We start from the raw sequence: 15,658 nt of genomic DNA, 5'->3' as shown, positions 1-15,658 counted from the left end.
CACAAGCAGTGAGTTGCCATTGTGGTCACATAGAACCCGCTGTGGACAGGAATAATCATTTCTCTTTCGCACACTAATTTACTTTCACAACTTTCTCTTCTGAGGAAGGTCAGGCTGTCCCCTCCTCCTCACTTTCTCCAGAATAATGATTGGTGTCATCCAGGAAAGGGTACCAGCAATGCTTCTGCATATCTGAAGGGAGCTGTGTCACCAAACAGCAGAGGAGAGACCTCTATCTCTAGTTACTCAACTCCCCTCCCTGCTGGAGGGAGAGCATGGATGCTAGCAATGAGTCACTCAGGCCCTCCCTGTCACTAGGCCTGCCTGAGGCTTCTCCTTCCCCTTCTATAAAAACTTAGCTGGAACTTCAGCCTTCTCACTCAGCTCACACCCGCCTACTACTACAAGCCTATCATTGGGTCCAGAGTCCAGCCTGCACCTCCAGACATGCTGCTGCCTATTGTCCAGCTCCTGGTGTCTGTCTGCTTCCTGGGACAAGAGGTGGCCTCCTCAGAACATGCTGTGCTCAGAAGTAAGAGGGATGGGGGTCTGGGGGTCTCTCTGCTTCCATTCATGGTGACCAGCTGAGGAAGGATCTCAGAGGGGGACCACTCATTGCTCAGCAGGAAGTGTCTCAGGAGGTGGCCTCCTCAGAATATGCTGTGCCTAGAAGTAAGAGGGATGGGGGTCTCTCTGCTTCCATTCATGGTGACCAGCTGAGGAAGGATCTCACAGGGGGACCTCTCATTGCTCCGCAGGAAGTTTCTCAGGAGGTGGTGGCCGCCTCAGAATATGCTGTGCCCAGAAGTAAGAGGGATGGGAGTCTCTCTGTTACCATTCATGGTGTCCAGCAGAGGAAGGATCTCACAGGGTGACCTCTCATTGCTCCGCAGGAAGTGTCTCAGGAGGTTGCCTCCTCAGAATATGCTGTGCCCAGAAGTAAGAGGGATGGGGGTCTCTCTGCTTCCATTCATGGTGTCCAGCAGAGGAAGGATCTCACAGTGTCTCAGGAAGTGGCCTCCTCAGAATATGCTGTGCCCAAAAGTAAGAGGGATGGGGGTCTCTCTGCTTCCATTCATGGTGACCAGCTGAGAAAGGATCTCAGAGGGGGACCACTCATTGCTCAGCAGGAAGTGTCTCAGGAGGTGGCCTCCTCAGAATATGCTGTGCCTAGAAGTAAGAGGGATGGGGGTCTCTCTGCTTCCATTCATGGTGTCCAGCAGAGGAAGGATCTCACAGTGTCTCAGGAAGTGGCCTCCTCAGAACATGCTGTGCCCAGAAGTAAGAGGGATGGGGGTCTGGGGGTCTCTCTGCTTCCATTCATGGTGACCAGCTGAGGAAGGATCTCTCAGGGGGCCCTCTCATTGGGGGTCTGGGGGTCTCTCTGCTTCCATTCATGGTGACCAGCTGAGGAAGGATCTCACAGGGTGACCTCTCATTGCTCAGCAGGAAGTGTCTCAGGAGGTGGTCTCCTCAGAACATGCTGTGCCCAGAAGAGGGATGGGGGTCTGGGGGTCTCTCTGCTTCCATTCATGGTGACCAGCTGAGGAAGGATCTCACAGGGTGACCTCTTATTGCTCAGCATGAAGTTTCTCAGGAGGTGGCCTCCTCAGAACATGCTGTGCCCAGAAGTAAGAGGGACGGGGGTCTCTCTGCTTCCATTCATGGTGTCCACCAGCTGAGGAAGGATCTCATAGGCAGGATCTCAGCAGGAAGTGTCTCAGGCTGTTTTCTGCTTTTACTTTCTTTCTGTTGTTATTGTCTGTTGCTATTGTCTTGTCTTATGATGTTGGCTAATATCTGAAACCTTGTCCCCTGACAAGGTTCTGTTGCTTGGTGGCCCCAAGTCCTGATCCAGAGGGGCTTTCGATGGTTCTGAGGAGTTCTTTCTGCTCTCTGAAATATTTCTGGACTTGAGAAGTTTTCAGGAAATTCCTGGGTTCTGTACATGTTATATCTGATGATTTGCATCCACGAGAGGTCAGCTAATATGGAAGTGATGACTAGCGCAGATAGGATCGGAGCCAATCACTGCCACTGGTAACAGGTGCAGAAGGGAGGTAGTCGAGGAATAGGGGATATCTTTTTAACAATTAATTCAAGGCAGAAAGATTTCCTACTCCCTGCTGGAGTTCAGGGAAAAACTCATCTGTGCAGAAGCTCTATAATTGGCTAATGCACTAGATAAGAAGACTCTTTAACAGTCATTTCCTGTAGAGCAGACTACAAGCCTGTGATCTCTTCATATAGCTCTTTCTATGCCCCGCCCACTCCGGTCTGAACAGAGTATGATGAGTGCCAAGCAATAACAGTGCAGCCCACAGGGACTGTCGTTAGCTCCTTCCACTCAGCTGCTTCAGTTTTTGCGAGCAAAGTTTTATGACATGATTTGTTGAGTTGGATTGGAAATGGACGTTTGGCTAGATACCTTCTCTTACTTCCTTGGGTTGTCAGCTTCACATTTAGATTTGTATCTGCAGATGGGAAAAGGACACGGAAATCTGATTTTGCTACCTGGAAAGTTTTTATTTAAAAATGTAAAATCAGCTTTGGAGAAAAAAACGGGAAGATTTTAATTTTGTGGGAAGAATTTGGGACAACGGTCAGAAGGACGATTGCGGTGAGATCAGCGCCGGGTATCAGGCAGCTTCTCACTCTGGCTCTCCTGCTTCACACTTCTCAATGTAAACATTTTCCTTATTTATTGGCGAGATACATTGCGTGCCAGAGATGTGATAACGTGCAGGCGTATTACCAGCAGATGTGTGAACACGCTGAGATATGAGAGCGCTCTGATCTCCAATACCCGGCTCCCAGTAGCCCCTGCAGACTTGTTGCTACTAGCTAGCATCCCTCCTTGCAGCACTGAGGCCCCAGAATTCATTCCCACCACACACTCTCTGCATGGAGTTTGTATGTTTCCCCTGTGTCTGGACTCTGCATGGGTTTCCTCTGGACTCTCTGGTATCTTCCCAAAAACATGTTAATCGTTTGCCTCCGCTGATGACCTTATGTGGTGTGGACACAAGACTGTGAGCACGTATGAGGGACATTAGATTGTGAGCTCCTCTGAGAGACATTAGATTGTGAGCTCCTCTGCTGGCGTCGGCGTGCAATGTATAGTGGCGGCAGTGGCATGCAATGTATAGTGGTGTCGGTGGTGTGCAATGTATAGTGGTATCAGTGGCGTGCAATGTATAGTGGAGTCGGTGGCGTGCAATGCATAGTGGTGTCAGTGGCATGCAATGTATAGTGGAGTCGGTGGCGTGCAATGCATAGTGGTGTCGGTGGCGTGCAATGTATAGTGGTGTCAGTGGCGTGCAATGTATAGTGGAGTCGGTGGCGTGCAATGCATAGTGGTGTCGGTGGTGTGCAATGTATAGTGGTGTCAGTGGAGTGCAATGTATAGTGGCGGCAGTGGCATGCAATGTATAGTGGTGTCGGTGGCGTGCAATGTATAGTGGTGTTGGTGGCGTGCAATGTATAGTGGCGGCAGTGGCATGCAATGTATAGTGGTGTCGGTGGCGTTCAATGTATAGTGGTGTCGGTGGCGTTCAATGTATAGTGGTGTCGGTGGCGTGCAATGTATAGTGGTGTTGTTGGCGTGCAATGTATAGTGGTGTTGTTGGCGTGCAATGTATAGTGGTGTCAGTGGCGTGCAATGTAAAGTGGTGTCGGTGGCGTGCAATGTATAGTGGTGTCGGTGGCGTGCAATGTATAGTGGTGTCGGTGGCGTGCAATGTATAGTGGTGTTGTTGGCGTGCAATGTATAGTGGTGTCGGTGGCATGCAATGTATAGTGGTGTCGGTGGAGTGCAATGTATAGTGGTGTCGGTGGAGTGCAATGTATAGTGGTGTCGGTGGCGTGCAATGTATAGTGGTGTCGGTGGCGTGCAATGTATAGTGGTGTCGGTGGCGAGCAATGTATAGTGGTGTCGGTGGCGTGCAATGTATAGTGGTGTCGGTGGCGTGCAATGTATAGTGGTGTCGGTGGCGTGCAATGTATAGTGGTGTCGGTGGCGTGCAATGTATAGTGGTGTTGTTGGCGTGCAATGTATAGTGGTGTTGTTGGCGTGCAATGTATAGTGGTGTTGTTGGCGTCCAATGTATAGTGGTGTCAGTGGCGTGCAATGTATAGTGGTGTCGGTGGCGTGCAATGTATAGTGGTGTCGGTGGCGTGCAATGTATAGTGGTGTCAGTGGCGTGCAATGTATAGTGGTGTTGTTGGCGTGCAATGTATAGTGGTGTCGGTGGCGTGCAATGTATAGTGGTGTCGGTGGCGTGCAATGTATAGTGGTGTCAGTGGCGTGCAATGTATAGTGGTGTTGTTGGCGTGCAATGTATAGTGGTGTCGGTGGCGTGCAATGTATAGTGGTGTCGGTGGCGTGCAATGTATAGTGGTGTAGTTGGCGTGCAATGTATAGTGGTGTAGTTGGCGTGCAATGTATAGTGGTGTCAGTGGCGTGCAATGTATAGTGGTGTCAGTGGAGTGCAATGTATAGTGGTGTCGGTGGCGTGCAATGTATAGTGGTGTCGGTGACGTGCAATGTATAGTGGTGTCGGTGGTGTGCAATGTATAGTGGAGTCGGTGGCGTGCAATGCATAGTGGTGTCGGTGGCGTGCAATGTATAGTGGTGTCGGTGGCATGCAATGTATAGTGGTGTCAGTGGCGTGCAATGTATAGTGGTGTCGGTGGCGTGCAATGTATAGTGGTGTCGGTGGCGTGCAATGTATAGTGGTGTCAGTGGCATGCAATGTATAGTGGTGTCGGTGGCGTGCAATGTATAGTGGTGTCGGTGGCGTGCAATGTATAGTGGCATGCAATGTATAGTGGTGTTGGTGGCGTGCAATGTATAGTGGTGTTGTTGGCGTGCAATGTATAGTGGTGTTGTTGGCGTGCAATGTATAGTGGTGTCAGTGGCGTGCAATGTAAAGTGGTGTCGGTGGCGTGCAATGTATAGTGGTGTCGGTGGCGTGCAATGTATAGTGGTGTCAGTGGCGTGCAATGTATAGTGGTGTTGTTGGCGTGCAATGTATAGTGGTGTCGGTGGCGTGCAATGTATAGTGGTGTCGGTGGCGTGCAATGTAAAGTGGTGTCGGTGGCGTGCAATGTATAGTGGTGTCGGTGGCGTGCAATGTATAGTGGTGTTGTTGGCGTGCAATGTATAGTGGTGTCGGTGGAGTGCAATGTATAGTGGTGTCGGTAACGTGCAAAGTATAGTGGTGTCGGTGGCGTGCAATGTATAGTGGTGTCGGTGGCGTGCAATGTATAGTGGTGTCGGTGGCGTGCAATGTATAGTGGTGTCGGTGGCGTGCAATGTATAGTGGTGTTGGTGGCGTGCAATGTATAGTGGTGTCGGTGGCGTGCAATGTATAGTGGTGTCAGTGGCGTGCAATGTATAGTGGTGTCGGTGGCGTGCAATGTATAGTGGTGTTGTTGGCGTGCAATGTATAGTGGTGTTGTTGGCGTGCAATGTATAGTGGTGTTGTTGGCGTCCAATGTATAGTGGTGTCAGTGGCGTGCAATGTATAGTGGTGTCGGTGGCGTGCAATGTATAGTGGTGTCGGTGGCGTGCAATGTATAGTGGTGTCAGTGGCGTGCAATGTATAGTGGTGTCGTTGGCGTGCAATGTATAGTGGTGTCGGTGGCGTGCAATGTATAGTGGTGTCGGTGGCGTGCAATGTATAGTGGTGTAGTTGGCGTGCAATGTATAGTGGTGTTGTTGGCGTGCAATGTATAGTGGTGTCAGTGGCGTGCAATGTATAGTGGTGTCAGTGGAGTGCAATGTATAGTGGTGTCGGTGGCGTGCAATGTATAGTGGTGCCGGTGGTGTGCAATGTATAGTGGTGTCGGTGGCGTGCAATGTATAGTGGAGTCGGTGGCGTGCAATGCATAGTGGTGTCGGTGGCGTGCAATGTATAGTGGTGTCGGTGGAGTGCAATGTATAGTGGTGTCGGTGGCATGCAATGTATAGTGGTGTCGGGGGAGTGCAATGTATAGTGGTGTCGGTGGCATGCAATGTATAGTGGTGTCGGTGGCGTGCAATGTATAGTGGTGTTGTTGGCGTGCAATGTATAGTGGTGTCGGTGGCAAGCAATGTATAGTGGTGTCGGTGGAGTGCAATGTATAGTGGTGTCGGTGGAGTGCAATGTATAGTGGTGTCGGTGGCGTGCAATGTATAGTGGTGTCGGTGGCGTGCAATGTATAGTGGTGTCGGTGGCGTGCAATGCATAGCGGTGTCAGTGGCGTGCAATGTATAGTGGCGGCAGTGGCGTGCAATGTATAGTGGCATGCAGTGTATAGTGGTGTCGGTAACGTGCAATGTATAGTGGTGTCGGTGGCGTGCAATGTATAGTGGTGTCGGTGGCGTGCAATGTATAGTGGTGTCGGTGGCGTGCAATGCATAGTGGTGTCGGTGGCGTGCAATGCATAGTGGTGTCGGTGGCGTGCAATGTATAGTGCTGTCGGTGGCGTGCAATGTATAGTGGTGTCGGTGGCGTGCAATGTATAGTGGTGTCGGTGGCGTGCAATGTATAGTGGTGTTGTTGGCGTGCAATGTATAGTGGTGTCGGTGGCGTGCAATGTATAGTGGCGTGCAATGTATAGTGGTGTCGATGGCGTGCAATGATTAGTGGTGTCAGTGGCGTGCAAAGTATAGTGGTGTTGGTAGCGTGCAATGTATAGTGGTGTCGGTGGCGTGCAATGTATAGTGGTGTTGGTGGCGTGCAATGCATAGTGGTGTCGGTGGCGTGCAATGTATAGTGGTGTCGGGGGAGTGCAATGTATAGTGCTGTCGGTGGAGTGCAATGTATAGTGCTGTCAGTGGAGTGCAATGTATAGTGGTGTCGGTGGAGTGCAATGTTTAGTGCTGTCGGTGGCGTGCAATGTATAGTGGTGTCGGGGGAGTGCAATGTATAGTGGTGTCGGTGGCGTGCAATGTATAGTGGTGTCAGTGGAGTGCAATGTATAGTGCTGTCAGTGGAGTGCAGTGCATAGTGGTGTTGGTGGCGTGCAATGTATAGTGGTGTCAGTGGCGTGCAATGTATAGTGTTGTCAGTGGCGTGCAATGTATAGTGTTGTCAGTGGTGTGCAATGTATAGTGGTGTCAGTGGCGTGCAATGTATAGTGCTGTCAGTGGAGTGTAATGTATAGTGCTGTCGGTGGCGTGCAATGTATAGTGCTGTCGGTGGCGTGCAATGTATAGTGGTGTCGGTGGCGTGCAATGTATAGTGGAGTCGGTGGCGTGCAATGCATAGTGGTGTCGGTGGCGTGCAATGTATAGTGTTGTCAGTGGAGTGCAATGTATAGTGGTGTCGGTGGCGTGCAATGTATAGTGGCGGGCAATGCATAGTGGTGTCGGTGGCGTGCAATGTATAGTGGTGTCTGTGGGGTGCAATGTATAGTGGTGTCGGTGGCGTGCAATGTATAGTGGTGTCAGTGGCGTGCAGTGTATAGTGGTGTCGGTGGCGTGCAATGTATAGTGGTGTCGGTGGCGTGCAATGTATAGTGGCGTGCAGTGTATAGTGGTGTCGGTGGCATGCAATGTATAGTGGTGTCGGTGGCGTAGTGCCTCTATATGCCTCTATAGCCCTGTGTCCGTGGCATGCAATGTATAGCGGTGTCAGTGGCACCCGTGGCATGCCATGTATAGTATCCATGCCTCTATAGCCCTGTGTCCGTGGCATGCAATGTATAGCGGTGTCAGTGGCACCCGTGGCATGCCGTGTATAGTATCCATGCCTCTATAGCCCTGTGTCCGTGGCATGCAATGTATAGCAGTGTCAGTGGCACCCGTGGCATGCTGTGTATAGTATCCGTGCCTCTATAGCCCTGTGTCCGTGGCATGTAATGTATAGCGGTGTCAGTGGCGCCCGTGGCATGCCGTGTATAGTATCCATGCCTCTATAGCCCTGTGTCCGTGGCATGCAATGCATAGCGATATCAGTGGCGCCCGTGGCATGCCGTGTATAGTATCCGTGCCTCTATAGCCCTGTGTCCGTGGCATGCAATGTATAGCGGTGTCTGTGGTGCCCGTGGCATGCCATGTATAGTATCCGTGCCTCTATAGCCGTGTCCGTGGCATGCAATGTATAGCGGTATCAGTGGCGCCCGTGGCATGCCGTGTATAGTATCCGTGCCTCTATAGCCCTGTGTCCGTGGCATGCAATGTATAGTATCCATGCCTCTATAGCCCTGTGTCCGTGGCATGCAATTTATAGCGGTATCAGTGGCACCAGTGGCATGCCGTGTATAGTATCCGTGCCTCTATAGCCCTGTGTCCGTGGCATGCAATGTATAGCGGTATCAGTTGCGCCCGTGGCATGCCGTGTATAGTATCCGTGCCTCTATAGCCCTGTGTCCGTGGCATGCCATGTATAGTATCCATGCCTCTATAGCCCTGTGTCCGTGGCATGCAATGTATAGCGGTATCAGTGGCACCCGTGGCATGCCGTGTATAGTATCCGTGCCTCTATAGCCCTGTGTCCGTGGCATGCAATGTATAGCAGTGTCAGTGGCACCCGTGGCATGCCGTGTATAGTATCCGTGCCTCTATAGCCCTGTGTCCGTGGCATGCAATGTATAGCGGTGTTAATGGCGCCCGTGGCATGCCGTGTATAGTATTCGTGCCTCTGTAGCCCTGTGTCCGTGGGATGCAATGTATAGCGGTGTCAGTGGCGCCCGTGGCATGCCGTGTATAGTATCCATGCCTCTATAGCCCTGTGTCTGTGGCATGCAATGTATAGCGGTATCAGTGGCACCCGTGGCATGCCGTGTATAGTATTCGTGCCTCTGTAGCCCTGTGTCCGTAGCATGCAATGTATAGCGGTGTTAGTGGCGCCCGTGGCATGCCGTGTATAGTATTCGTGCCTCTGTAGCCCTGTGTCCGTGGGATGCAATGTATAGCGGTGTCAGTGGCGCCCGTGGCATGCCGTGTATAGTATCCATGCCTCTATAGCCCTGTGTCTGTGGCATGCAATGTATAGCGGTGTTAGTGGCGCCCGTGGCATGCCGTGTATAGTATTCGTGCCTCTGTAGCCCTGTGTCCGTGGCATGCAATATATAGCGGTGTCAGTGGCACCCGTGGCATGCCGTGTATAGTATTCGTGCCTCTGTAGCCCTGTGTCCGTGGCATGCAATATATAGCGGTGTCAGTGGCACCCGTGGCATGCCGTGTATAGTATTCGTGCCTCTGTAGCCCTGTGTCCGTGGGATGCAATGTATAGCGGTGTCAGTGGCGCCCGTGGCATGCCGTGTATAGTATCCATGCCTCTATAGCCCTGTGTCTGTGGCATGCAATGTATAGCGGTATCAGTGGCACCCGTGGCATGCCGTGTATAGTATTCGTGCCTCTATAGCCCTGTGTCTGTGACATGCAATATATAGCGGTGTCAGTGGCACCCGTGGCATGCCGTGTATAGTATTCGTGCCTCTGTAGCCCTGTGTCCGTGGCATGCAATGTATAGTATCCATGCCTCTATAGCCCTGTGTCTGTGGCATGCAATGTATAGCGGTGTTAGTGGCGCCCGTGGCATGCCGTGTATAGTATCCATGCCTCTATAGCCCTGTGTCTGTGGCATGCAATGTATAGCGGTGTTAGTGGCGCCCGTGGCATGCCGTGTATAGTATTCGTGCCTCTGTAGCCCTGTGTCCGTGGCATGCAATATATAGCGGTGTCAGTGGCGCCCGTGGCATGCCGTGTATAGTATTCGTGCCTCTGTAGCCCTGTGTCCGTGGCATGCAATATATAGCGGTGTTAGTGGCGCCCGTGGCATGCCGTGTATAGTATTCGTGCCTCTGTAGCCCTGTGTCCGTGGGATGCAATGTATAGCGGTGTCAGTGGCGCCCGTGGCATGCAATGTATAGTATCCGTGCCTCTATAGTCCTGGGTCTGCAGATGGGAGCTCAGTATACACACTATAATGTTTGCACACACATTCCTGGCCTGGAATGCTGAGCAACACCTGGGGGAGGGGAAGTCATTGCTTCAAGACCAGACATTTCCCTGAAGATTGTGAAGTTTGGCTGCTTTGTGTTTATATTACATAAAATCTCTGGAAAGTCAGACATTGTGAGATCGTTCCACCCGGGCGATATGAATATAACGGGGCCAGACAGACAGATGACGGGCGCTGCAGGGCGAGAGTCTAAGCGATTCTGCAGGAATGGGACTTTCATGTGCTCAGCCTGACATCTGACACCCTCATGTTTCCCTCATAGAGTGAGGCGAGTGGTCAGATTGCTGTATGAGTGTCCTCTCTCCCCCATCATGTGCAGCCTTCAGCCTCCAGCATTGCTTTCCATCCAGTGATGAGCGACAGGCCCTCCTCTGAGTGTTACCACAATAAGTGCTTTACTTTATGTTACTTATATAATGCTCAATGCAATTGTGCCTTCTTAAAACACAATGGGCTCGATTCACCAAGCGGTGCTAACCCAGTTATCACGCCTAAAGGACTTTAGGCGTGATGACCTCTTCACCACTGAGTTAGCACCGTTTTTGCCTGCACTTCGCGCGAAGTTATCGCGCGCAAAGTTTTGCGCGCGCACCCGCACAGGCGCGCGCGCAAAGTCCCATAGGGTTTAATGGGCGCATCGCGCGAAGTGAGGGGCGCTTCGCGCGCACGCACGCGGGAGCGCGCGCAAAACTTTACGCGCGGAAACTTCGCGCGAAGCCCTTCTTATCATGCCTAAAGTGACTTTAGGCGTGAAGAGGGCCTTTTCACCACGGTGCTAACACTTTGCACCGCTTGGTAAATCGAGCCCAATATTTCCAATAATTCAGCTCTGTAACAAAAACCCCCTCTGGGGGATACTCACCTCGGGAGGGGGAAGCCTCAGGGTCCCGATGAGACTTACCCATGCTCTGTAGTTTGGGGGAATCCAGCGTTCCCTCCCCCGAAAGTCCCTGGAGAATGCCTGGCAAGTGTTGCGCCTCCGCGGCCAATATGTACCTGCTGCAATCCTGCGTACTAGCGGCTCTTCCTTCGGGTAAGGCAGACATTTCCATTTCGGCTATTTCCACCGTAGCCTGAACAGAGACCCACTAGCGCACCTGTGCAGGATCGCGGTAGGTAAATATTTACCTCTCCGATGTTCAGGGGGGTCACAGAGCTGGATTGCCGGGACACCGGAGGATGGAGGAAGTCTCATTATGATCCAGAGGCTTCTCCCTCCCGAGATAACTATCCCCCAGAGCAGGGGTAGGGATGCTATAGCTCGGGAGCCAGATGTGGCCCTTCTGATGGCTGCGTCTGGCTCACAGACAAATCAGTAGGGGGTGAGTCACTAAGCTACACTGATCAAGCAGCGCAGCTCAGTGTGGCAACGCAAGTAACATTTTCTGCTGTAGCATGCATTACCCCAGAACGAAAACCAATTGTTTGAACCCTGTGAGTTCCAGTGACTTTGTAGAACAAGATCCCTGCACTTTGATTGGCCCAATAGGATGCCTGTTACTAGGCAGGCAGCTTATTTGGCCATAGTGCGGGGATCTTGTCCTACAAAGTGAATCAACCCCCAAGTCAGCTAGCTAATTATACAAGCTGTTAGTCGGTAGTTCTCCTGTCTGGCTCTCGGGGAAATTGCTGATGTTTGCTGAAAAAAAATATTGTTATTTATATAGCGCAATATAATCCCTACCATAGTCATAATGTAATATCCAACCATATTATTATTATGTATTTATACAGCACTGACATCTTCTGCAGCACTGTACAGAGTACATAGTGATGTCACTGAATGTCCTCACAGGAGCTCACACTCTAATCCTACCATAGTCATAGTCTAATGTCCTACCATATTATTGTGTATTTATATAGCACTGACATCTCCTGCAGCACATTACAGAGTACATAGTCATGTCACTGACTGTCCTCAGAGGAGCTCACAATCTAATCCTACCATAGTCATAGTCTAATGTCCAACCATATTATTATTATGTATTTATATAACACTGACATCTCCTGCAGCACATTACAGAGTACATAGTCATGTCACTGACTGTCCTCAGAGGAGCTCACACTCTAATCCTATCATAGGAGGAGGACGTGTGTTGGGAGAGCTCCTGGACTTCCAGGGGAGGCCTTTGGTCTGCATTGTCGGATCCAGCTTTGGAGTGCTTTTCTGGGCATACTTTCCACCTGAAGTCCCTGCTCCGGGCCTTGCCGGGCAGGGGCTTGCCTAAGCTAACTGGCCGCTCCAGCCATGGAGCGGCCAGCTCATACCCCCCCCTACGACTTCGCCAACTTACCTGGGGGACGTTGGAAATTCCTCGGGTGAAGATATCGCCAACAACGCGATTGCATGGGTAAAGGCAGCGAAAGCCTGCGTGGAAACCCTGGAACAACTGAGGTACAACTTTGCAAAGGCCCGCTTCCGCTATGGAATTAAATGGAAGCCAGAGATGCTGTGGCAAGACGAGGCGATGCTAGACCTGAGGAAGCGAGTTATACAGCAAAAATCAAGGTTAGCAGAGCTTGAGAAGATTGGTGGTCCCTTTTCCGAACAGTTAGGATATAAGAAGAGGTTCAAAAAGATGTTGAAGCCTGAACAGTATGTAGACGACAGCGACACGGAAGATGACTGTGTCATACTTGAAGATGAGTGCACCCCCCCGGAGAGACCACCGTGGATGAAGGTGGAGGTGTCCCAGTCTCCCATCCCGCCCGGGCAGAGTGTGTGTGCAGAAGACCTCATGGAGGGTGGAAGTAAGGTGCAAGTACCGGGCCCTGTGGCGGGTGTTCAGGTGAGTGCCGATGATGCTGGTGCTGCTGCCCCTGCTGCTGGGGGTCCTGGCGGTGTGCGTGCTGCTGGGGTCCTCAGCGAGACGGTGGGTGACGGTGCTGGTGTTGTCCCTGTTGTAGCTGCGGCTGGCATGCCCCCCTCTGACTTACCTGGAGGTGGTGGTGTGGCTGCGGCTGCACAGGCCTCCTGGACACTCGCATGGTCTCTGCTCCCGGTGGACTCCTGGCCCTCGCATTGGGGTCACCTATGGTGGCTGGTGTGGGGTCTGGGGTGAAGTTGGGAGCGGGGCCATGCGCCCAGGGTCATTGGGAAAGCTCCCCGCCGTGTACAGCGGTAAAACAAGATGGCGCTGGCCTCCCGAGCGATGCTCCGGCCACGCCAGTTCAACTTCCGGCCGGCGGGGCGGAAGTGACGTCGGCAGCTATCTTTCCGCCTGAACACGGAAACGCCATAGTGGCCAATGCGGCCGAAGACGGAAATGCAGTTCCTATTGATGCGGCGGTAATTCCGCGTCAAGACGGAGTTTCTGACGCGGCTAAAGCGTCCAAAGATCCGCATGAAGACGGAGATGCTATTGAAATTGATGAAGGTGAATGCGGAATCGTTTCTGATATTGCTGCTGATGGAAATGCCATTAGTGTAGATAGAGAGGAAGGCGGAATTTGCCATGATGATGCAGGGGATGCATCCCCACTACTGTTGGAGGCAGGGGATGCGGAAAATCAACCGGCAAGTACAGAACTACAGAGCGAGGTGGCTGCTGAAGGTGATAATAATGATGCAAGTGGGGAAGAAGATGGAATAAGATTTCAAAGAAGACAGTCTGGAAATGAAAGAGTCATGGTTGCAACCACATCTGCAGGACTGCAGGAGGATCCACAGGGGAGCGGGGCAGCGTTCCTGGGACTTGTGGATTCTACACTTAATGAAGAACAAAGCAAGGAGATATTGCGTTTGGCTGCGCAACCAAAGTTGGATATGGACTTATCCGTTGAGGAGTTTGTAGAGGAAGATACCTTTCAGGAAGATGGATCAGAACAGGCTGACTCCTCCGATATGGATATTATTGAAAGTGACGTTGAACAACTGGCCCAGGAATTCTTTCCATCCTCTAGTGAGGAGGAGGGTGCGAGTTCTCCTGAGGACCAGAGAGAGGAAGAGGACGCTGAACAACGGATGGGTGAGGTGCAAATGTCTTTTCCTGACAAGGTGTCAAAAAGAAGAATTAAGAAAAAAGGGAAAAACAAAATAAGCAAGTCAAAAAAATTAAATATTGATGTTGGTAGGAAAGAGGGGGAAAGTAGAAGGGTCTCTGTGTCAGAGGTGGAGGAAACCGATGAGTCCTCCCAAGGTGCCCAGGGTGGGGCGGGTGTCCCTGCATTTGTGCAAGAGAGTGAGGGTGGGGAGATTTTGATGGTCCGAAAGGAGAAGGGGGGTACCCCGGTAAGGAAAGAGAAAGGGGGCAAAGATCTTAGCCTGCTTTTTGGCAGGAACCTCCTCTCAGATTTCATATCCGAAGACAGGGAAGGATACCAAAAAGGGGGTAAGAAAAAGAAAAAAAAAGAGAGGCACCCAGAACCGCCCCCTTTAGTGATCAGTGACATTGTCACAGAATTCAAAACAATTGATCTAACATACAGACTAGAAAAGACCAGGCTCGTGGTTATTGACGAGCATTCTGGCGAGGCTGTGGTTTTGGCGGTGGAGCCAGGGGGATATTATGGGGGCCTGCACCTGGTGGGCATGGGCGACCCCGGGTGTGGCCTCCAGCTCGAGTTCCGTGCAGACGGAAATAAATTTACTGTGCGCAATGACACTATTACCAGATACTCCTTTTCAGGAAAACAGGAGTGGATGGAGGCCATATTTGGGCTCGGGCCGAATGCCCCCAGGTATAGGCCCCCTCCCCTCCCCCTGTCTCCACTGCGGGCAGCCTCGTTCAGACAGACGTCGCAGCTCCTGCAGCCAATCCTGGCGCTGTCAGGAAAGGTGTTAGTACGGTTGTAAGCACTGATACTAGTGCTGGTGTTGTAATGGGGGCTGGTGGGGGTGCTGTGAATGGGCCGGAGCTGCCAGAGCTGGAAAGCGTAATTAGAGTGGGCTTTCCTGAACTTGGTCCCGCCCAGAATCCTGGAGCTTTGGCTCCCCTGGCAGCCTCGGCCCAGGGCACCTCATCGGCTCGTCCGACTTCTTATTCGAGGGTTGTTAGGGGTGCTGCTCCTGGTAGGAGGGTTCTGGCTCCCCTGGAGACAGGATTGGAGGATGGTGTCCCAGGTCGAAGGAATGTCGTTCGCCTTAAATGGGATCATATCTTTCTACCTGTCCCGACTAAAAAGCAGTTTACTAAGTACCTCCTCGACCTGGGAATAAGGCCGGCAGACCTCTATGCGATCCTGGCTCCAGGGGATCCTCCGTCATATTATGATGTGTCCTTCCTCTCCCAGCATGGTATGGAGTCCTTCTTAGAGGAGCGTTTAAAGTTTTCAGAGAATGGTGAATGGCACGGTTTTAAGGTTATTCCATTGTCCAGACAGACGCTGGAGAGGAAAGCGCACATTGTAGTGCAGAATGAGAGCATTCCGGTGCGGGACCTGATGACTTGGGTCCAACATTATGCTGACATAGTGTCCCCGCCGCACAAGGTCCTGGACGAGCTCGGGATCTGGTGGGGGGAGTATGAGGTGGCGATCCGGCTCCATACAAAGGAGGGGGTCGTCACCCATATTCCCCGTTCCGCCCTCATAGGGCGGGACAAGATCATCACCTACTACCCGGGCCAACCCAGGACCTGCAACAGGTGTGGCAAGAGGGGACATTTGGCCAGCGGCTGCCCAGATCCGAGGTGCAGTCGCTGCCAGGAGTTCGGGCACTCTGCGTCGTCCTGCAGAAGGATTAAATGTAATTTCTGTTTTGA

At 51.8% G+C, this 15,658-nt stretch overlaps 1 protein-coding gene across 2 annotated transcripts in view; it reads left to right on the top strand.

Moving 5' to 3' along the window:
* Window positions 1–209: 209 nt before the first annotated feature.
* TFPI2 (tissue factor pathway inhibitor 2) overlaps window positions 210–15,658 on the top strand; it is a 75,337-nt gene continuing 59,888 nt past the window's right edge. Inside the window, exon 1 of one of the 2 annotated variants that reach the window (XM_068235020.1) lies at window positions 210–532. In XM_068235020.1, coding sequence (XP_068091121.1) covers window positions 448–532 — 85 coding nt within the window. In that variant the 5' untranslated portion in view covers window positions 210–447. The remainder of the gene's footprint in view (window positions 533–15,658) is intronic. The other variant, XM_068235021.1, reaches the window with a different exon arrangement.

The sequence above is a fragment of the Hyperolius riggenbachi genome, chromosome 5, assembly GCF_040937935.1.
Source record: "Hyperolius riggenbachi isolate aHypRig1 chromosome 5, aHypRig1.pri, whole genome shotgun sequence".
Classification (NCBI taxonomy): Eukaryota; Metazoa; Chordata; class Amphibia; order Anura; family Hyperoliidae; genus Hyperolius; species Hyperolius riggenbachi.
The sequence above is the reverse complement of the archived record's forward strand: the minus strand, read 5'-3'. Positions and strand labels throughout refer to the sequence as shown.